Here is a 20306-nt window from a genome sequence, read left to right as displayed (position 1 = left end):
TATCACGCATCCCCCGAGCGGGAGATGCAGGTACTGACACGTGAAGGGAGTTAGTCGGCATAACTTTCCTCTCGTTGTCTGGTGAATGCTGTTCAATTTGTACAGATTGACTTTTATTTAAAGTAGCATCAATACAATTAGTACATAAATTTCTATTGGGCTCCACTTTGGCTTTAGCACATATAGCACAGAGATATTCCTCTGAGTCAGACATGTTTAACACACTAGCAAATAACCAGCAAACTTGGAAATACTTTTCAATTCACTTTTATAAATAGTATGCAAAAACGCACTGTGCCTTTAAGAAGCACAGAAAGATATGACAGTTGAGTACAATAAAACAGATAATTTTATGAAAACAAACTTTTTTCCCAGTAAAATTACAATTTTAGCAAAGGATTGCTCCCATTAGTAATGGATAACTAGCCCTTTAATAGCAGAAAAAAAGTACAGAATGTAACGTTTTTTATCACAGTCAAGCACAATCTCACAGGTCTGCTGTGAGTGATTACCTCCCTCAAAATAACTTTTGAAGACCCCTGAGCTCTGTAGAGATGAACCGGATCATGCAGGGAAGAAGAGCAGACTTGTGACTGAATTTTTGATGTGTAGCAAAAGCGCCAAATTCAGCCCCTCCCCCTCACACACAACAGTGAGGGAGATCAGTAAACTGTCATAAATCAAACAAAATGCCCGCCAAGTGGATAAAACTAATGCCCAAATAAGTTTTCACCCAGTACCTCAGAAAAATAAACGATTTCACATGCCAGCAAAAACGTTTAAGATCAATAAATGTATTTGTCATAAAAAGCCTGCTGCAAGCCGTTTTTACTGCAAAATAGGCTAAAGCTTTATGTAAACAGTATTATTTCAGTGAAATGCCATTCCCCAGAATACTGAAGTGAAAATATACATACATGACAGCCTGATACCAGTTGCTACTACTGCATTTAAGGCTGAACTTACTTTATATAGGTATTTGCAGTATTTTCTAGTCAATTCCATTCTCAGAAAATAATATACTGCTACATACCTCTTTGCAGGTGAACCTGCCCGCTGTCCCCTGATCTGAAGTTTACCTCACTCCTCAGATGGCCGAGAACAGCAACATGATCTTAACTACTCCGGTTAAAATCATACAGAAAAACTCAGGTAGACTCTTCTTCAAATTCTCCCTGAGAAGGAACAACACACTCCGGTGCTGTTTTAAAATAACAAACTTTTGATTGAAGTTATAAAAACTAAGTAAAATCACCACAGTCCTCTCACACATCCTATCTATTAGTTGGGTGCAAGAGAATGACTGGGTGTGACGTAGAGGGGAGGAGCTATATAGCAGCTCTGCTGGGTGATCCTCTTGCACTTCCTGTTGGGGAGGAGTTAATATCCCAGAAGTAATGATGACCCGTGGACTGATCACACTTAACAGGAGAAAAATAATATTTTAGCTGTGATGGACTCCTGCCTTAGCCCCAACCTCCATGATCCCCCCCCCCCAGCTCTCTAACCCTCTCCCCTATCTAATTGCGGCCATCTTGGGTACTGGCAGCTGTCTGCCAGTACCCAATTTGCCCCAAAAACAAAAGTATTTTTTCCTCTTTTGGATTTTTTTTTGTTTTCTGTAGTGTAGCAGCCCCCCACAATACCCCTACCCCCCTCCCCCTCCCAGATCCTTTTATATCATTTTTAAAAAAAAATATTTCCCCCCCCCCCTCTTCCCTCCTCATTGGTGTCAGTGTCAGCTAATGCGCGCACGCGCGCGCCCCGCACGCTCCCGGCACCCGGCGTGCACATTGCACTTCTAGGGACCGGATGCCGGGTAGCGATGGGCCGCCCACCCGCCTCCCTGTTACGCTCCCACCCACCAACGAACCGGCACCATCGCTACCGGTGCAGAGAGGGCCACAGAGTGGCTCTCTGTGCATCGGAGTCTTCTAAATGGTATTGCAGGATGCCTCCATATGGAGGCATCACTGCAATACCCTGAGAGCTGCTGGAAGCGATTGCGATCGCTTCCAGCACTCTCTTAGACAACTGACGTACCAGGTACGTCCATTGTCATTAACTGTTAGTTAATGCATGACGTACCTGGTACGTCAGTTGTCATTAAGGGGTTAATTAGTGCTATTGTCTGCTGTTTACATATCTTTTTCTACAGAGAATACGTTTGTTATTCATATGCTCAGTGTAGGTTGTGGTTCATACAAGAAAAAGCAGCTATTTCAAACAAAATAAAAGTAGTAGTTTACAAGCAATTGAATACACTACAGCAGGTAAAATAACCCTTAGGAACACATTAAAGGGGAGAACAATTAGACATGTCCCTTTAATAGTAAGTCATCAGTTTTTATACTGTCCACCATTTTTATTGGACATATATCCCTTGTTTAAGATCCTCCGTGACCCTCCCCAGTCGCTTCCATTTGCTTTTCCCCTTTCTCACTTATTCTCCTGGATCAGCATGTATAAAATGTCTGGGTTGGTTATCACCACGTCAGCATCAATACTGAAGTAATAATCGCAGGTCTTGTCAAGACGACAAAGGTCCCTATAGAGGAGAAAAAAAAAGACCTTCCTGAACATCATGGAACAGCATAAACAGAATGCCATTTTATTGACAAGTAGGTTGCTCTATTTTTAGGAGAAATCTTTATACCAATGAACTGTTCAACAGAATTAAATGTTTTCATTCTTACAGAATCATTAAATACAGTTGAATTACATCATAAAAAGATATCCCTCTATTAAACACAATGTTTGCTTGTACATTAAGTCATACACCTGCATGATTTGGTTTCAAGAAACCAATGTTGTCTTAAAAGGGGCAATCTAGTCAAAACTAAACTTTCATGCAATTTTAAAACAACTTTCCAGTTTACTTTTATCATCAAATTTTCTTTGCTCTCTTGGTATTCTTAGTGGAAAGCGAAACCTAAGTAGGCTCATATGCTAATTTCTAAGCTGTTGAACTGCCTCTTATCTCAGTGCATTTTGACAGTTTTTGACAGACAATGCTAGTTCCTGTGTTTCATATAGATAACATAGCGCTCACTCCCATGGAGTTATTAAAGAGTCAGCACTGATTGGCAAAATGCAAGTCTGTGAAAAGGACGGAAATATGGGGGCAGTCTACAAAGGCTTAGATACAAGGTAATCACATAGGTAAAAAGTGTATTACTATAACAGTGTTGGTTATGCAAAACAGGGGAATGAATAATAAAAGGATTGTCTCTCTTTTTAAACAATAAAAATTCTGGAGTAGACTCTCCCTTTAATGAAACCCAAACATTTTCTTTCATGATTCAGATAGAGAATACAATTTTAAACAACTTTCTAATTTATTTCTATTATTTAATTTGCTTCCTTCTCTTGTAATCCTTTGCTTAAAAGGTTTATCTAGGCAAGCTCAGGAGCAGCAGAGAACCTAGGTTCTAGCTGTTGATTGGTGGCTGCATATATCTCGATTGCGATTGGCTCACCCATGTGTAAACCATTAGGGCATTGCTGTCTCCTTCAACAAATGATGCCAAGAGAATGAAACAGATTAGATAATAGAAGTAAATTAGAAAGTTGTTAAAAATTGTATTGTCTATCTGAATCATGAAAGAAAATTTTTGGCTTTCATGTCCCTTTAATTTACAAAAAGTCATTTTTAATGCAGTGATTAAACGGTTATGAATTTTTAGGATTTATAAATTTTATTGAAGACAGGAGGTTTCATATTTTGCATTCAATACTTTACTGAATCCCAACAGAAGCAAATATATTTTTATGATTTACAATTTGTAATCGTTTTGGTCTAGTAGGAGAACTCTGCTTTAAGAGCCCATCTTTGATCTTTTTAATGATGAAGAAGTCATTCAAAAACACAATTTATGCTTACCTGATAAATTTATTTCTCTTGTGGTGTATCCAGTCCACGGATCATCCATTACTTGTGGGATAGTCTCATTCCCAACAGGAAGTTGCAAGAGGACACTAACAGCAGAGCTGTAATATAGCTCCTCCCCTAACTGTCATAGCCAGTCATTCGACCGAAAACAAGCCGAGAAAGGAGGAACCATAGGGTGCAGTGGTAACTGTAGTTTAAATTTAAAAATTACCTGCCTTAAAATGAAAGGGCGGGCCGTGGACTGGATACACCACAAGAGAAATAAATTTATCAGGTAAGCATAAATTGTGTTTTCTCTTGTAAGGTGTATCCAGTCCACGGATCATCCATTACTTGTGGGATACCAATACCAAAGCTAAAGTACACGGATGAAGGGAGGGACAAGGCAGGTACTTAAATGGAAGGAACCACTGCCTGTAAAACCTCTCTCCCAAATATAGCCTCTGAAGAAGCAAAAGTATCAAATTAGTAAAATTTTGAAAAAGTATGAAGCGAAGACCAAGTCGCTGCCTTGCAAATCTGTTCAACAGAAGCCTCATTTTTAAAGGCCCAAGTGGAAGCCACAGCTCTAGTGGAATGAGCTGTAATCCTTTCAGGAGGCTGCTGTCCAGCAGTCTCATAGGCTAAGCGGATTATGCTTCTTAGCCAAAAAGAAAGAGAGGTTGCCGAAGCCTTTTGACCTCTCCTCTGTCCAGAGTAGACAACAAACAAAGCAGATGTTTGACGAAAATCTTTAGTAGCTTGTAAGTAAAACTTTAAAGCACGGACCACGTCCAGATTGTGTAATAGACGTTCCTTCTTCGAAGAAGGATTAGGACACAAGGATGGAACAACAATCTCTTGATTGATATTCTTGTTAGATACCACCTTAGGTAAGAACCCAGGTTTGGTACGCAGGACTACCTTATCCGTATGAAAAATCAGATAAGAAGAATCACATTATAAGGCAGATAGCTCAGAGACTCTACGAGCCGAGGAAATAGCTACCAAAAAAAGAACTTTCAAAGATAAAAGTTTGATATCTATGGAATGAAGAGGTTCAAACGGAACTCCTTGAAGAACCTTAAGAACCAAATTTAAGCTCCATGGTGGAGCAACAGGTTTAAACACAGGCTTGATTCTAACTAAAGCCTGACAAAATGCCTGAACGTCTGGAACATCTGCCAGACGCTTGTGCAAAAGAATAGACAGAGCAGAAATCTGTCCCTTTAAGGAACTAGCTGACAATCCTTTTTCCAAATCTTCTTGGAGAAAAGATAATATCCTGGGAATCCTGAACTTACTCCATGAGTAACCCTTGGATTCACACCAATAAAGATATTTACGCCATATCTTATGTTAAATTTTCCTGGTGACATGCTTTCGTGCCTGTATTAAGGTATCAATAACTGACTCGGAGAAGCCACGCTTTGATAAAATCAAGCGTTCAATCTCCAGGCAGTCAGCCTCAGAGAAATTAGATTTGGATGGTTGAAAGGACCCTGAAGTAGAAGCTCCTGTCTCAGAGGCAGAGACCATGGTAGAAAGGATGACATGTCCACTAGATCTGCATACCAGGTCCTGCGTGTCCACGCAGGTGCTATCCGAATCACTGATGCTCTCTCCTGCTTGATCTTGGCAATCAGTCGAGGGAGCAGAGGAAACGGTGAAAACACATAAGCCAGGTTGAAAGACCAGGGCGCTGCTAGAGCATCTATCAGTGTCGCCTTGGGATCCCTGGACCTGGATCCGTAACACGGAAGCTTGGCGTTCTGGCGAGACGCCATGAGATCCAGTTCTGGTTTGCCCCAACAATGAATCAGTTATGCAAAAACCTCCGGATGGAGTTCCCACTCTCCCGGATGAAAAGTCTGACGACTTAGAAAATCTGCCTCCCAGTTCTCTACACCTGGGATATGGATAGCTGATAGGTGGCAAGAGTGAATCTCTGCCCAGCAAATTATTTTTGAAACTTCTAACATCGCTAGGGAACTTCTTGTTCCCCCTTGATGGTTGATGTAAGCTACAGTCGTGATGTCGTCCGACTGAAATCTGATGTACCTCAGAGTTGCTAACTGAGGCCAAGCCTGAAGAGCATTGAATATCGCTCTTAGTTCCAGAATATTTATTGGAAGGAGAGACTCCTCCTGAGTCCACGATCCCTGAGCCTTCAGGGAATTCCAGACTGCACCCCAACCTAGAAGGCTGGCATCTGTTGTTACAATTGTCCAATCTGGCCTGCGAAAGGTCATACCTTTGGACAGATGGACCCGAGATAGCCACCAGAGAAGAGAATCCCTGGTCTCTTGGTCCAGATTCAGTTGAGGGGACAAATCTGTGTAATCCCCGTTCCACTGACTGAGCATGCATAGTTGTAGCGGTCTGAGATGTAAGCGTACAAACGGCACTATGTCCATTGCCGCTACCATCAAGCCGATTACTTCCAAACACTGAGCCACCGAAGGGCGCGGAATGGAATGAAGAACCCGGCAGGAATTTAGAAGCTTTGATAACCTGGACTCCGTCAGGTAAATTTTCATTTCTACAGAATCTATCAGAGTCCCTAGAAAGGAAACTCTTGTGAGTGGGGATAGAGAACTCTTTTCCTCGTTCACTTTCCACCCATGCGACCTCAGAAATGCCAGTACTACGTCCGTATGAGACTTGGCAATTTGGAAGTTTGACGCCTGTATCAGGATGTCGTCTAAATAAGGGCCTACTGCTATGCCCTGCGGCCTTAGGACCGCCAGAAGCGACCCTAAAACCTTTGTAAAGATTCTTGGGGCTGTAGCTAATCCAATGGGAAGAGCTACAAACTGGTAATGCCTGTCTAGAAAGGCAAACCTGAGAAACCGATGATGATCTTTGTGTATCGGAATGTGAAGATAAGCATCCTTTAGATCCACTGTAGTCATACATTAACCCTCCTGGATCATTGGTAGGATGGTACGAATAGTTTCCATCTTGAATGATGGAACTTTAAGGAATTTGTTTAAGATCTTTAGATCCAAAATTGGTCTGAAGGTTCCCTCTTTTTTTGGGAATCACAAACAGATTTGAGTAAAAACCCTGTCCCTCCTTTGGAACTGGATGGATCACTCTCATAACTAGGAGGTCTCGTACACAGTGTAAGAATGCCTCTCTCTTTATCTGGTTTGCAGATAATTGTGAAAGGTGAAATCTCCCTTTGGGGGGGGGGAGCTTTGAAGTCCAGGAGATATCCCTCGAATATAATTTCCAACGCCCAGGGATCCTGAACATCTCTTGCCCACACCTGGGCGAAGAGTGAAAGTCTGCCCCCTACTAGATCCGTTACTGGATAGGGGGCCGTTCCTTCATGCTGTCTTAGAGGCAGCAGCAGGCTTTTTGGCCTGCTTACCTTTTTTCCAGGTCTGGATTGGTCTCCAGACCACCTTGGATTGAGCAAAAGTTCCCTCTTGTTTAGTATTAGAGGAAGTTGATGCCGCACCTGCCTTGAAGTTTCGAAAGGCACGAAAATTAGACTGTTTGGCCCTAGATTTGGACCTGTCCTGAGGAAGGGCATGACCTTTTCCTCCAGTGATATCAGCAATAATCTCCTTCAAACCAGGCCGAATAGGGTCTGCCCCTTGAAGGGAATGTTAAGTAGCTTAGATTTTGAAGTCACGTCAGCTGACCATGATCTAAGCCATAGCGCTCTGCGCGCCTGTATAGCAAAACCAGAATTCTTAGCCGTTAGTTTAGTCAAATGAACAATGGCATCAGAATAAAAGAATTGGCTAGCTTAAGTGCTCTAAGTTTGCCAAGTATGTCATCCAATGGAGTCGCTACCTGTAAAGCCTCTTCCAGAGACTCAAACCAGTACGCCGCAACAGCAGTGACAGGGGCAATGCATGCAAGGAGCTGTAGGATAAAACCTTGTTGAATAAATATTTTCTTAAGGTAACCTCTAATTTTTTTATTCATTGGATCTAAAAAAAAGCACAACTGTCCTCGACAGGGATAGTAGTATGCTTTACTAGAGTAGAAACTGCTCCCTCCACCTTAGGGACTGTCTGCCATAAGTCCCGTGTGGTGGCGTCTATTGGAAACATTTTTCTAAAAATAGGAGGGGAAGAGAACGGCACACCTGGTCTATCCCATTCCTTATTAATAATTTCTGTAAACCTTTTAGGTATTTGGAAAAACATCAGTACACACCGGCACTGCAAAGTATTTATCCAGTCTACACAATTTCTCTGGCACTGCATTGGTATCACAGTCATTCAGAGCAGCTAAAACCTCCCTAAGCAACACACGGAGGTGTTCAAGCTTAAATTTAAATGTAGAAATATTAGAATCAGGTATATTTCCTGAGTCATTAACATCACCCACTGACTGAAGCTCTCTTTCCTCAGCTTCTGCATATTGTGAGGCAGTATCAGACATGGTTCTTAAAGCGTCAGTATGCTCTGCATTTTGTCTCACCCCAGAGCTATCTCGCTTACCTCTAAGTTCAGGTAGTCTGGCTAATACCGCTGACAGTGTATTATCCATGACTGCCGCCATGTCTTGTAAAGTAAACGCTATGGGCGCCCTAGATGTACTTGGCGCCATTTGAGCGTGAGTCCCTTAAGCGGGAGTCAAAGGGTCTGACACGTGGGGAAAGTTAGTCGGCATAACTTCCCCCTGGTCAGATTCCTCTGGTGATAATTTTTTTAAAGACAGAAAATGATCTTTATTGCATAAAATGAAATCAGTACATTTGATACACATTCTAAGAGGGGGTTCCACCATGGCTTTTAAACATAATAAACAAGGAGTTTCTTCTATGTCAGACATGTTTATACAGACTAGCAATGAGACTAGCAAGCTTGGAAAACACTTTAAATCAAGTTAACAAGCAAATATAAAAAACGGTACTGTGCCTTTAAGAGAAACAAATTTTGTCAGAATTTGAAAAACAGTGAAAAAATGCAGTAAATCAAACAAAATTTTTACAGTGTGTATAATAGGCTAACAGAGCATTGCACCCACTTGCAAATGGATGATTAACCCCTTAGTTCAAAAAACAGATTAAAAAAAAATAAATAGACGTTTTTTTAACAGTCACAAACAACTGCCACAGCAAGCCGTGGCCCTACCTTCCCCAATAAACGACTTTGGAAAGCCTTTGGGCACTTTAGAGATGTCCTATAGCATTCAGAGGGCCTTTGAGGGAAGCTGGATGTCACAGTTTGTAACTTTTATATTACAACAGTGGAAAGCCTCTAGGAAACTGTTTCTAGTCAAAATTTAAGCCAGCCATGTGGAAAAAACTAGGCCCCAATAAAGTTTTATCACCAAAGCATATATAAAAACGACTAAACATGCCAGCAAACGTTTTATATTGCAATATCATAAGGGTATCACCCCTGGGAGTAAGCATGATACCAGTCGTTATTAAATCACTGTATTCAGGCTTAACTTTCATTAATCCGGTATCAGCAGCATTTTCTAGTGTTTTCCATCTCTAGAAAAAATTATAACTGCACATACCTGATAGCAGAATAAACTGCACGCAATTCTCTCACTGAAGTTTTACCTCATCTGTGTAATCCCCTCAGACATATGTGAGAACAGCAATGGATCTTAGTTACAACCTTCTAAGATCATAGAAACCTCAGGCAGATTCTTCTTCTATTTACTTCCTGAGATAAAATAGCACAACTCCGGTACTATTTAAAAATAAACTTTTGATTGAAGAAAATAAACTAGCTATATTTAACCACTCTCTCCTACAACGTCCTTGCTTGTTGAGAGTTGCAAGAGAATGACTGGCTATGACAGTTAGGGGAGGAGCTATATTACAGCTCTGCTGTTAGTGTCCTCTTGCAACTTCCTGTTGGGAATGAGAATATCCCACAAGTAATGGATGATCCGTGGACTGGATACACCTTACAAGAGAAAGAACCTTACAATAAGTAAAGGGTGTCTTGTGTTGTATGATAGGATTAAAGTGACTCCTGTGCAGACTTAAAAAATAAATACAAATATATATATATATATATATACACATACACACACACACACACACACACAATTTATGTCAGATCTTACCTGATAAACTCATTTCTTTCATATTGGCAAGAGTCCATGAGCTAGTGACATATGGGATATACAATCCTACCAGGAGGGACAAAGTTTCCCAAACCTCAAAATGCTTATAAATACACCCCTCATCACACCCACAATTCAGTTTAACAAATAGCCAAGTAGTGGGGTGATAAAATGAGTAAAAAAGCATACAAAAAGAGGAACTGGAAATAAAATTGTGCTTTTTATATAAAAATTATAACCACCATAAAAAAGGGTGGGCCTCATGGACTCTTGCCAATTTGAAATAAATTAATTTATCAGCTAAGTTCTTACACAATTCAGAAACTCTTCTAGATGAAGAGATAGCCAAAAGGAACAACACTTTCCAAGAAAGTAATTTAATATCCAAAGAATGCATAGGCTCAAAAGGAGGAACCTGCAAAGCCTTCAAAACCAAAATTAAGACTCCATGGAGGAGAGATTGATTTAATAACAGGCTTGAAACAAACTAAAGCCTGAACAAAACAGTGAATATCAGGAAGATTAGCAATTTTTTTGTGAAATAGAACAGAAAGAGCAGAGATTTGTCCCTTCAAAGTACCTTTATCTAAATTCCAAACCATCCTGAAGAAACTGTAAAACTCTAGGAATTCTAAAAGAATGCCAAGAGAATTTATGAGAAAAACACCATGAAATATAGTTTTTCAAACCCGATAATAAATCTTTCTTGAAACAGACTTACTAGCCTGTAGCATAGTATTAATCACTGAGTCAGAGAAACCTTTATGACTAAGCACTAAGCGTTCAATTTCCATAACTTCAAATCTAGCGATTTGAGATCCTGATGGAAAAACGGCCCTTGAGACAGAAGGTCTGGCCTTAAAGGAAGTGGCCAAGGTTGGCAACTGGACATCCGGACAAGGTCCGGATATCAAAACCTGTGAGACCACGCTGGTGCTATCAGAAACACATGCGATTGTTCCAATTTGATCTTGGAGATCACCCTTGGAAGGAGAACTAGAGGTGGAAAAATGTAAACAGGTTGGTAAAACCAAGGAACTGCTAATGCAGCCACCATCTCCGCCTGAGAATCCCTGGACCTGGAAAGGTACCTAGGAAGCTTCTTGTTTAGATTGGAAGCTATCAGATCTATTTCGGGGAGACCCCACATCTGTACAATCTTACAAAATACATCTGGATGGAGAGACCACTCCCCTGGATGTAAAGACTGACGATTGAGATAATCTGCTTCCCAATTGTCTACACCTGGAATATGTATTGCATAAATTAGACAGGAGTTGGATTCTGCCCAAAAAAGTATCCGAGATACTGCTTTCATCTCTAAAGGACTGCAAGTCCCCCTTGATGATTGACATATGCCACAGTTGTGATATTGTCTGTCTGAATACGAATGAATGATTCTCTCTTTAACAATGGCCAAGCCTGAAGAGCCCTGAAAATAGCACGGAGTTCTAAAATATTGATTGGTAACCTCGCCTCTTGAGGATCCCAAACTCCTTGAGCTGTCAGAGACCCCCAGACATCTCCCCAACCTGTGAGACTTGCATCTGTTGAAATCACAGTACAGGCAGGATGAACAAAAGAGGCCCCTTGAATAATCCGATGATGGACTAACCACCAGGACAGAGAGAGTTGAATGTTGGGATTTATGTATATCAACTGTGATATCCAAATATAATCCATGCACCATTGATTCAGCATGCAAAGCTGCAGAGGTCTCATATGAAAACGAGCAAAGGGGATCGCGTCCGATGCTGCAGTCATGAGACCTAAACCTTCCATGCACATAGCCACTGAAGGGAATGATCGAGACTGAAGGTTTCGACAGGCAGAAACCAATTTCATTCGTCTCTTGTCTGTTAAAGACAAAGTCATGGACACTGAATCTATCTGAAAACCTAAAAAGGAGACCCTTGTCTGAGGAATCAATGAACTCTTTGGTAAATTGATCCTCCAACCATGTCTTCGAAGAAACAACACAAGTTGATTTGTGTGAGATTTTGCTAAATGAAGACCGAGCCAGTACCAATATATCGTCCAAATAAGGAAACACCGCAATACTCTGCTCTCTGATTACAGAACCTTTGAAAATATTGTTGGAGTTGTTGCTAGGCCAAATGGAAGAGCAACAAACTGGTAATGCTTGTCTAATGCTTGTAAAGAGAATCTCAGAAACCGATAGTGGTCTGGATGAATCGGAATATGAAGATACACATCCTGTAAGTATATTGAGGACATGTAAATGACCTTGCTGAACAAAAAGGCAGAATAGTCCTTATAATCACCATCTTGAAGGTTGGGACTCTTACAAAATGATTCAAAAACTTCAGATCCAGAACTGGTCTGAAAGAATTTTCCTTCTTCGGGACAATGAATAGATTTTAATAAAAACCCAGACCCTGTTCCAGAATTGGAACTGGTACAATCACTCCAGAAAAGCCTGAGCTTTCACAGGATTTGTTGGAATGTGAGAGAGAAAAAAAATCTTCTCACAGGTCTTATTCTGAAACCTGTTCGATACCCCTGGGAGACAATATTCTGAATCCAATGATTCTGAATGGAACCTGCCCAAACGTCTTGAAATAATTTCAATCTGCTCCCCACCAGTAAAACTGGATCGAGGGCCGCACCTTCATGCAGTCTTGGGGGATGGCTTTGGTTTCTTGCAAGGCTTGGATTTATTCCAACTCGAGGAAGGCTTCCAATTGGAGCTAGAGTCCTTAGGGGAAGGAGTGGTTTTCTGTTCTCTATTCTGTAGAAAGGAACAAAACCAATTAGAAGCTCTAGATTTGCCTTTAGACTTTATCTTGAGGCAAAAAAACTCCCCTTCCCCCCAGTTATAGTGGAACTAATTGAATCATTATTACCCTAGAATGAAAGCTAGATTTAGATACCATGTCAGCAAAATAGCTAAAGACATAGATTTAACATTTATCTTGATATCAAAAATAGCATCACAGAAAAAATAATTAGCATGTTGAAGCAAACGAACAATGCTATGCAAATCAGAGTCTTTTTCCCATTGTGCTACGCTTTCCAACCAAAAAGTTGATGTAGCCGCAATATCAGTCATAGAAATGGCAGGTCTGAGCATAGTGTCAGAATGCAAATAAGCTTTCCTTATATAAGATTCAATATTCCTATATAAAGGATTCTTAAAAGAGGTACTATCTTCCATAGGAATAGTAGTACGTTTAGCAAGAGTAGAAATAGCCCCATCAACCTTAGGGACTTTTTCCCAAAACTCTAATCTAGCCACCGGCAAAGGATACAACTTTTTAAACCTTGAAGAAGGAACAAAAGAAGTACCAGGCTTAGACCATTCCTTAGCAATCATCACATCAGAAATAGCCTCAGGAACAGGAAAAACCCCAGGAGTAGTCACAGGAGGTTTATAGACAGAATTTAAACGTTTACTGGATTTATTATCAAGAGGACCAGACTCCTCAATATCCAAAGTTATTAACACTTCTTTTAACAAAGAACGAATATACTCAATCTTAAAAAGATAAGATGATTTATCAGTGTCAATCTCTGAAGTAGGATCCTCTGAACCAGAGAGATCCTCCTCAGAGGAGGATATAGCAGTATGTTGTCGGTCATTACAAATTTCATCAGTATTATGAGAAGTTTTAAAAGACCTTTTACGTTTATTTGAAGGCGGTATAGCAGCCATAGCCTTCTGTATCGGATCAGCAATATAATTTTTCATATCAACAGGGATATCATGTACTTTAGATGTTGAAGAAACAACAGATACTGTACTAGCACTAATAGAAGCCTCTGCATTCAAAAGCTTATAATAACAACTGTTACATAATATAGCTGGAGATATAATCTCCACTAGCTTACAACAGATACATTTAGCTTTGGTAGAACTGTGTTCAGGCAGCATGGTTCCTACAGCAGCTTCTGAGACAGGATCAGATTGAGACATCTTGTAAAATGTAAAAAAAAAAGAAAAATAACATTAAACAGAAATATCTTATTTCCACATATAGCAGTTTCAGAAATGGGAAAAAAGGTGCTAAATTTAGCAAAAAACGCAAATAGCATAGCCCTCTGAGCATAAAGAAGGCAAGGAGCATATAGGAAGTGAGCTAAAATAAAACAATTTTTTTTGGCACCAAGTATGACGCACAACGCAAAAGGAAGTTGAACTTTTTTTGGCACCAACAAACCCGGAAATGACGCAGCTCGCGTCATAACACAATTCCGCGCAAAAAAAAAAACTAGCGTCAACTAAGACACAGGATATGACGAATTTGCGTCATGACCGACGCACATTTGCGCCCAAAAAAATTCTCGCGCCAATAATGACGCAATAAATAACAGTATTTTGCGCCCACGCAAGCTTAATTTTCCCACAAGTTTTCCAAGAGAAAATGAAAAAACAAAATTTATGCTTACCTGATAAATGTATTTCTTTTTTGACAAAATGAGTCCACGGATCATCTTAATTATTAATGGGATATTCACCTCATGGTCAGCAGGAGGCGGCAAAGAGCACCACAGCAGAGCTGTTAAATAGCTCCTCCCTTCCCTCCCACTCCAGTCATTCGACCGAAGTTAGGAAGAGAAAGAAAAAGCCAAGGTGCAGAGGTGTCTGAAGTTTAAAATATCCAACAACCTGTCTCACAAGAACAGGGCGGGCCGTGGACTCATCGTGTCAAAAAAGAAATACATTTATCATGTAAGCATAAATTTTGTTTTCTTTTTAATGACACGATGAGTCCACGGATCATCTTAATTTCTAATAGGACCCAATACCAAAGCTAGAGTACACAGATGATACGGGAGGGACAAAGACAGGGAACCTAAACATAAGACACCACTGCTCGAGAACCTTTCTCCAAAAAATGACCTCAGCTGAGGCAAAAAAATCAAATTTTAAAAACTTTGAAAAAATGTGAGGAGAGAACCAAGTTGCAGCCTTGCAAATCTAATCCACAGAAGCTTCATTTTTAAAGCCCAGGAGGATGCAACAACCCTCGTTGAATCAGCCACAACCCTCTCGGTAAGTTGTTGTTTAGCAGTTTCATAAACAAACCGTTAGATTCTCTTCAGCAAAAAAGAGAGAAGTAGCCGAAGCCTTCTGTTCCCTTACGTTTTCCTGAGAAATCACAAACAAAGAAAAAGACTGACGAAAGTCTTTAGTCGCTTGTAAAACCTTAAAAAACGGACCACCACCCATTGTGCAGAAGTCTTTCTTTTGAGGAGAAGAACTAGGACACAAAGAAGGAACAACAATACCCTGATTAAAGTTCCAATCAGAACCAACCTTAGGAAGAAATCCCAATTTAATACGTAAAACTACCTTATCTGAATGGAGAATAAGGTAAGGAGACTCAAACTGAAATGCCAAGAACTCTGACACTCTACGAGCGTAAGAGATAGCAACAAGAAATTAAACTCTCCAAGATAATAACTCAATATCAATGAGTGCATAGGCTCAAACAGAGCCCCTAGAAGAACTTTGAGAACTAAATTAAGACTCCATGGAGGAGTAACTGGATTGAACACAGACCTGATCCTGACCAAGGTCTGACAAAAAGAATGTGCATCTGGGGCCTCCGCCAGATGTTTGTGAAACAAAATAGATAAGGTCGAGATTGACCCCTTAGGGAGCTTGTCGATAAACCCTTTCTCTAAGCCCTCTTGGAGAAAAGACAAAATTCTAGGAATCCTAACTCTACTCCATTAATAGTCCTCGGATTCTCAACAATAGAGATATTTATACCACATCTTATGGTAAAAAAAAAAAAAATTCTATTCTAGAACCGTAGACAAAAAACTTCTGCCTGGACAAGATTAAGTGTTCAATCTCCAAGCAGACAACTTCCGAGAAAATAGATTTGGATGAAGGAAAAGCCCTTGAATTAGAAGATCCTTCCTCAACAGAAAACTCCAAGGTGGCAGAGATAACCTGTCCACCAGATCTGCATACCAAATCCTGTGAGGCCAAGCCGGAACAAAGGGATCACCAACGCCCTCTCCTGTTTGATTCGAGCAATGACCCGAGGAAGACGCGCAAACAGAAGAAATAGGAATGCTAGACTGAAGAACCAAGGAACCGCCAGAATATTTATCAGTTCTGCCTGGGGAACCCTGAACCTCGACCTGTATCTCGGGAGCTTGGCAATCTGACAAGATTCCATGAGATCAAATTCCGACTGATCCCACTTGAGAATCAGGCTGGAGAACACTTCCGGATAGAGTTCCCACTCCCCCGAGAGAAAAGACCGCCCGTTCAGAAGGTCGCCTCCCAGATGACCATCCCTGAGATGTGGATCGCCAACAGGTAGCAAGAACGGGTCTCCGCTCACCAAATTATCTTGGTTACCTCCGTCATCACAAATGAACTCCTCGTTCTTTTCTGATGATAAATGTAATGTCCGACTGGAACCTGATAAACTGTACCTAGACTAACTGAGACCAGTCCAGAAGAGCATTGAAGATTGCTCTCAGATCCAGAATGTTAATAGGGAGAACAGACTCTGGCTGAGTCCAAACTCCCCTGATACATCACTCAAAAGGACTGTGAAAGTAGGGTCCCTGGGAAGATGATTCAAAGACAACTATCATGGAAGAGAACCCTAGTCTCTTCACGGAGACAAGTCCACAAAATCTCCATTCCATAGCCTGAACATGTTTAACTGCAGAGGTCTGAGATGGAACAGGATGATGAGCATTGTCAACATCAGCCCGAGTACCTCCATTCACTGAGCCACTGATGGCCGAAAAGTGTGCTGAAGAACAAGACAAGTATCAATGATCCTTGATTTCCTGACTTCTGTCAGAACAACCTTCATTGATAGGGAATCTAACATAGATCCCAGAAATTCATCACAAACTTAGAACTCAGGGTTCTTTCCCCGATTTACTTTCCACTCGGGAACGCAGGAAGGAGAACACCATGTCCAAGTACAAACTTGTTTGATGTAACAAAATCGCCTGGACTGGGATGACAACTAAATATGGTGCTACAATGCACCATAAAAATTCTGAAGCTGTGGCAAGACCGAAGGAAAGAGCCAACTAGAAGTATTTGTCCCGAAAGGCAAACCATAGGGACTTGAGATTATCCCATAGAAGGGAACATACAGATACCCGTCCTTTAAACTTGTGAGAAACTGATTCTCCAGGATCAAAGGAAGGATGTCACAAAGAGATTCCACCTAGAAGGACGGTACTATTTTAGATTCATCAAATATAACCTTGATCTGAAGGTTCTTTATAATTTCCCTGTAATTGGAATTGAACCTGAAATGTCAAAGTCTTAAGCTGTTGTTCTGACTATTATACTAACTCATAGCATCCTTGAAATAAATCTCAGACCCTGTTCCAGAACCTGAGTTATCACTCCCAGAGGAGAGAAAACTCCTACCTCATGAAAGGAACCCATTCTATCTGGTTCCAGATAATACAGAGCTCAGCCACAGTGCCCTAGCATGCTGAGGTATCTGCCCAACGTATGAGCTAGTATGCTGTCACAAAAGGTAGCAATACCAACCTGAGATGTCATTTTGAACAAACCCACTACCCCAATATCTATAGGATCCTGAAAGGGAAAAGCTATCCTCTATATGGATAGAAGCCTCCTTCCTTGAGAGGTCCTCTAATAAAAACCTCTCTGATAATTTAGGAAATGTAAATTAAAGGGTTATACCCATTCACTCATTTCCTAGTACCACCTCTTGGTACCACATAAAAAACAACAACGACCGCAATGTCGTTCCAGAGTAGCTCAAACTTGAAGATACTACTTCAGTATCAGCGGGAGGAATCATACCGACAGAACTGAGAACTCACTTCCATATACTACCAAAGTATCCCCTTCCTATGTAACTTGGAGGGAACCCCTGAGATAGTAATCTACTCACTGAACATTTTAGTCTTCCTCTTGCGCTCTCCCTGCAGTATGGGAAAAGCAGACAACACACCCGACAAACACAGAGGGAAACTATGTCTTGCAAGCTAACCCCAAAAGGAGTCATAAAGGAAGCGCAGGAAACTGGATGAATGGACGCCAAGGTTTTAGGACACTTGAGGAGAAAACAGCAGAAAATATGGAACATTGTCCTAATGTTTCTAAAACATCTGAGGCAATGATGGCTCTGAAAAACATAATTTATGCTTACCTGATAAATTTATTTCTCTTGTAGTGTATCCAGTCCAATATATATATTTTTATTTATTTATTTTTTTAAAACCTCTTAATACATGGGGAACATAATATCCTTGGCCGTTCCACAGAAGTATCAAAACAACCACCTTATTCACTTTTTATTAGATAAAAATGAACATCATAACAAAAATTACTGTGCCTTTAAATGATAAAGAGAACGTTCTAACCTGGTTCCCTTAACATTGGATATATTAATTAACATGCATGAGGAAAAAGGCCACTTGAACCCCACCATCTGCTTATTAAAAAAGGATGGTACTGTGTCTTTAAATTTTAAATACTGTACAGTGCAAATTTTCCCCAAAAAATGATTCTTTAACGTATATTATTGAGAATCAGCTATCCCATCTAAACTTAGCGTAAAAATCCTTCTATTAGCAGATGAAACACTAACAAATAGTAGTCATTCTGCCTACTGTAATCAGAACTTGGTACCGAGTGAAAAAACCTCTCTGATGCATAACATAGCACAGCAGCGAAGGCATCCGGAACATTTCAAATGTTTATTTAACACTGATCTTAAACTGTATTGAAGTCTATTCAAATGTTTACTATACACTCTGAAGTACAATAAGTTACGCTGATTAAGCCTCCCTGCTGTGTTAGACATAAGGCAGCAGAGAAGGTGTCCGCCTAAATACATATGATACGCTAAAAGGGAAGCCTCTCTGCTGAATGAAACGCAGTTCAACAGAGAAGGTATACGGACTACCCCTCATTCTGTCACTGAGAAAAAGCCTCCCTGCTGTAGAAGTTATAATACAGCAGAGAAGGCATCCGAACTACCGCCGATACACACAAACATGGCGCGTATCTAAGCTCCGCCCGTCGTGGGTATATACAGCTAAACCTCCCCGGCAGCAAATAGTAAGGATGGGGCCATCAAAAGACTAAGTCACAATGTCATTAAAGAAACAAGGCTCCCGGTTCCACTAAAGTAAAGGGAGCCAAAGGGAGAAACAGTGCACCAAAGCAGCATAGCCCTAGACATGCACCCTATCATGAGGGAATATGCTAAACCTCCCAGACGGCTGCTAAGGAAACTAAGCCGTTGGGAGTTACAAAAGTGAGAAAGCACCCAAAATAAAAAACAGAGCCACCTCTCCACGTCCTTCAGTGCCTGCATTCACTGCCCAATAACACATCCCTAGAAATATGTCCATTACCTCCTAGGGATAATGCCTTAAAAGTATATAAAGAGTATAAAAGTGCCAAATTTTATGTGTATGTACACTCCCAGGGGGGCCAGAAAATAAAATTTAGCACTTACCTGAGAACTCTGTCCGGCAGTAAGGCAGCTCATCTGGCTTGCGAGGTCCTCTTCCTCACATTGGCCTGTGGAAAACAAAGGATCTGAGTATTTCTCTCTCAGACTCTTGCAAACAGGGCAGCATTAGTATGGGAGGCGCAGTGAGAATTATGTCCCACAAGTTCCCATTGCTCTAAAGCCACCAAAGCTCTACTGTAGAGACTGATATGGACTACAGCTACACCCCAGAACAAAGCAGCACAATCTTGCACACTTGAAAAATAATAAACTCTTGATTGAAGAATCTAATCTAACACCTCACTTTGCCACTTCCTATCACTAACGTAGGCAAAGAGAATGACTGGAGTGGGAGGGAAGTGAGGAGCAATTTAACAGCTCTGCTGTGGTGCTCTTTGCTGCCTCCTGCTGACCAGGAGGTGAATATCCAATTAGTAATTAAGATGATCCGTGGACTCATCATGTCATTAAAAAGAAAAGACTATACCCCAGGTAAGACAATCTTCCTAAACATGATTCCCATAATGAAGCTGCTGGACTGCAAAGGGAAATACACATAGACCTGACTCATGACAAATATAAGTAAAATACATATATTTAAAACTTTACATTAATACATAAAGCGCCAAACCATAGCTGAGAGTGTCTTAAACAATGATACATACTTACCGAAAGACACCCATCCACATATAGCAGATAGCCAAACCAGTGCTGAAAGCTATCAGCAGAGGTAATGGTATATAAGAGTATATCGTCGATCTGAAAAGGGAGGTAGGAGATGAATCCCTACGACCAATAACAGAAAACCTTTTAAAAGATTTCCTGCAAGGAAAACCATAAAATCAAACAGGCGATACTCCCTTCACATCCCTCTGACATTCACTGTACTCTGAGAGGAATTTGGCTTCAGAAGGCTTAGAAGA

General features: G+C 40.7%; 1 protein-coding gene across 1 annotated transcript in view; it reads right to left on the bottom strand.

Moving 5' to 3' along the window:
• PLOD3 (procollagen-lysine,2-oxoglutarate 5-dioxygenase 3) overlaps window positions 1-20306 on the bottom strand; it is a 203004-nt gene that overhangs the window by 61113 nt on the left and 121585 nt on the right. Inside the window, exon 11 of the mRNA XM_053718343.1 lies at window positions 2444-2548. Coding sequence (XP_053574318.1) covers window positions 2444-2548 — 105 coding nt within the window. The remainder of the gene's footprint in view (window positions 1-2443; window positions 2549-20306) is intronic.

Source organism: Bombina bombina, chromosome 6 (assembly GCF_027579735.1).
Source record: "Bombina bombina isolate aBomBom1 chromosome 6, aBomBom1.pri, whole genome shotgun sequence".
Lineage (NCBI taxonomy): Eukaryota > Metazoa > Chordata > Amphibia > Anura > Bombinatoridae > Bombina > Bombina bombina.
The sequence above is the reverse complement of the archived record's forward strand: the minus strand, read 5'-3'. Positions and strand labels throughout refer to the sequence as shown.